The sequence below is a fragment of the Echinops telfairi genome, unplaced genomic scaffold (assembly GCF_000313985.2).
Source record: "Echinops telfairi isolate 266 unplaced genomic scaffold, ASM31398v2 ScPeMD7_22;HRSCAF=79, whole genome shotgun sequence".
NCBI classification, from domain to species: Eukaryota; Metazoa; Chordata; class Mammalia; order Afrosoricida; family Tenrecidae; genus Echinops; species Echinops telfairi.
The window spans coordinates 5503070-5506023 of NW_022103919.1; the positions used below are offsets into that span (position 1 = coordinate 5503070).

A 2954-nucleotide genomic window follows, 5' to 3' on the forward strand; every position below is an offset into this window, starting at 1 on the left:
TATATGTTTACATTCTAAGTCACAACAACAAGGATGCGGGAGTGGGGCTCCGAGGGGCCACTGTCCAGGACTGTTTGTCTAGTGCCCCCTTGGGCCAGCCAGCTCCCAATAGGAGGGATTGGAGGCCTGCTGTGAGCCCCAGGAGGGGGACTGGACGGCCTCTGATTAGGACTTGCACTGTGTCCTGTCAGATTGGAGTCGATGGAGGGGCGGGTTGGGGAAGATGAGGCCGCACCAGCCTTCAGACAAGCCAGGCGATAACAAGGTTTGGACTTTGGCTGATGCCAAAGACAGAGGCCCCTGGAAGGGAGGCGACACTTGTCCTGCACTAATTGCTTTTGCTGGAAACCCCTGGACAAATCCCATATCTTGCCTTCCAACTGCTGGCTGTCCCATCTCCTTACCTCAAACCCTGGGGACACGATTTCCATCATGCACAGCCCCCCTGATTCAGACTTGTCCACAGATGAATCCCACCCATCAACCACACCCTGACCACAGTCACTGACCAAGTAGGTCTCCCAGCCCACCACTCACCCCTAACCTTGGCCTAGACATTCAGTAATGATGACCACACACTGGTCCCAAGCCTAACCCTGGTTATAGATTAACCCCAGTTATCAGCTGACCCCTGCCCCTGGTCACCGCCTCCCTAGTTGTAGCCCTTGCCCCTGTAGTGATCCTTGGTTCCAACCCCAGTCACAAGCCTGATCACCATCTAGGTCATTGATCCCCACCACCCAGAATCCTGAGCTCAAAGGAGCTCCTCACTTCGCCCCTGTATAAACCAGCTCCAGCCCCCTACAGGTGCCGATGCTGGTCCTGGAGCCTCCTGGTTCATATGCAAGTCCTTGATCACAGATGTCCCCAGGTGATACCGCCCACCCCAGCCCCCCGAAGTTCAGATGTGGCATTCTCTGGCCTCTGAGAACTTCTGGACTCCAACATGGCTGGACACTGGCCCGGCCCTCCTGCCCCTCTCAAGGAGTTGGACTGAGCAGGGCAGCTCCCAGGAACCTGCCATGCTATCCTCTTGCTGGGCACTCTTGGGAAGCCTCTGCTCCCCCACCCCACCCCCCAGAGTCACGGTGGAGTCAGGGCCAGAAAATGCTCAGCCAGGGCCTGGCCCACAACAAAGCCATGGTGCTTTCATTTGATCCTCACCCTGGCCCAGGACTCGGACAAGCCAAGCTCAAACTCACTGCCATCGAATCCATTGTGACCCATAGTGACCCTATGGACGGCATCGAACTGCTCTTGTGGGTTCTCGAGACTGTCTCTAGTCTTTCCAGGACTAGAAAGCCTCGTCCTTCTCCCACAGAGTGGCTGGTGGTTTTGAACTGCCAGCTTTGCGGTTTCCAACCCGACACATAACCACTGTGCCACCAGGGCTCCCTCAAGACAGGCAGGCGGGGGTTCTTGCCTCCTTTACACTGCTGGGGAGGCAGTGGCTAGTCCCAGGCCCCTTCCGGAGAAAGAGTGGGTCTCCGGCCTGATGGAGGAGGAGCCTCTTGGGCCTGAGCAGCAGCTTTGCCTCCTTGTCCGGCAGGGGGCCGAGTGCTTCAGATCCCCCTGGTGCGAGCGGAGGACGCTGGGAGGTACTCTTGCAAGGCCTCCAACGAGGTGGGCGAGGACTGGCTGCATTATGAACTGCTGGTGCTGAGTGAGTGCCGGGCCAGGGCCAGGCCACGGGAGGTGTGGGGTGTCTCTGCTGAGGTGGGGGGAAAGCACTGCAGAACCAAAGGGGGTCAGCATTCACCCAGAAGGGGGTCTGGTAGGGTGCATCTTCAGCCTTGCTGTACTCCCAGTTGATAATGCAGGGGTGACAACCTTGAGTCCCCAAACGAGATGGAACTGGGCTCAGGTTCCAAATTAGCTGCTCCCTAGCCATGTGCCCTTGGGTGAATACCAGCCCTGTCTGCACCATAGGCCGGTGGGTGTGGAGACAGTGGGGCAGGAGGAACCCCACTGCTGCTCTTGCCTCCACATCCCCTCCCTCCGAGGTCTTTCCCTGGGAGAGGTCCTTGGGCCACAGCCCACTGCTACCTCTCCCCACCTCCCCAGCCCCACCTGTGATCCTGGGCGACACAGAGGAGCTGGTGGAGGAGGTGACCGTGAATGCCAGTAGCAGTGTCAGCCTGCAGTGCCCGGCCCTGGGCAACCCCATGCCCACCATCTCGTGGTTCCGGAACGGGCTGCCTCTCTCTCCAAGCTCGCGGCTGCAGGTCCTGGAGGACGGGCAGGTCTTGCAGGTTAGGGCAGCCCCTGGGCAGGCTCAAGGAGCAGTGGCTATTGTGAGCTCAGGCCTCCTTGCCTGGGAGCCTAGGAGCTGCCATTTTCTGAGTCAATTCAGGGATGCACATTGGGCTGCTAACTGCGAGGTTGATGGTTCAAGCCCATCGGCCCCTCTGTGGGAAGAAGATGAGACTGCTGCCCCATCATGACTTACAGTCTCAGAAACCCTAAGGAGCAGTCCTCCTCTCTCTTACATCGGAATCCTCTCGGGCGGAGGGGGCTTGGTTTGCGGATTTTGAGTACCTGGGATGAATTCCTCCCAGTAAATCAATAACTGCGTAACTGTAAACAAGGAGCCGTGCTAGCCAGCGAGGCCCACACACGGCACCTAGGAATTTGAGGATGCCTGCAAGGGAGACATGTGCACGCTGCCCCTAGAGCCCAGCCCGGCACAGGGCATCTTGCGGAAGGCCATCCGCCCAGTCGTGGAGCCTCCGACTGTGCCTGGCACCCTCGGCACCCAGTGCCCAGACACACAGCCTCCCTCCACGGGGTTGGGGGTGGCGGCGAACACCAGATGGGCCACAGAAATGCACCAACACCGGCCTCTCACTGAACCCGCCACCAAGTGCCACAGAAAGCTTGGGGGATTGCCGCAGTCTGCCGTCCATCAATGGGCCACCCTGCCCCTGGTCTCCACCAGCTGCCTGCTGTGGGTG

The 2954-nt window shown here is 59.2% G+C and overlaps 1 protein-coding gene across 1 annotated transcript in view; it reads left to right on the forward strand.

Moving 5' to 3' along the window:
• Positions 1-2954, forward strand: part of HMCN2 (hemicentin 2) — a 180999-nt gene that overhangs the window by 129553 nt on the left and 48492 nt on the right. Inside the window, exons 51-52 of the mRNA XM_013007377.2 lie at positions 1550-1663; positions 2065-2252. Of these exons, the coding sequence (XP_012862831.2) occupies positions 1550-1663; positions 2065-2252 (302 nt within the window). The remainder of the gene's footprint in view (positions 1-1549; positions 1664-2064; positions 2253-2954) is intronic.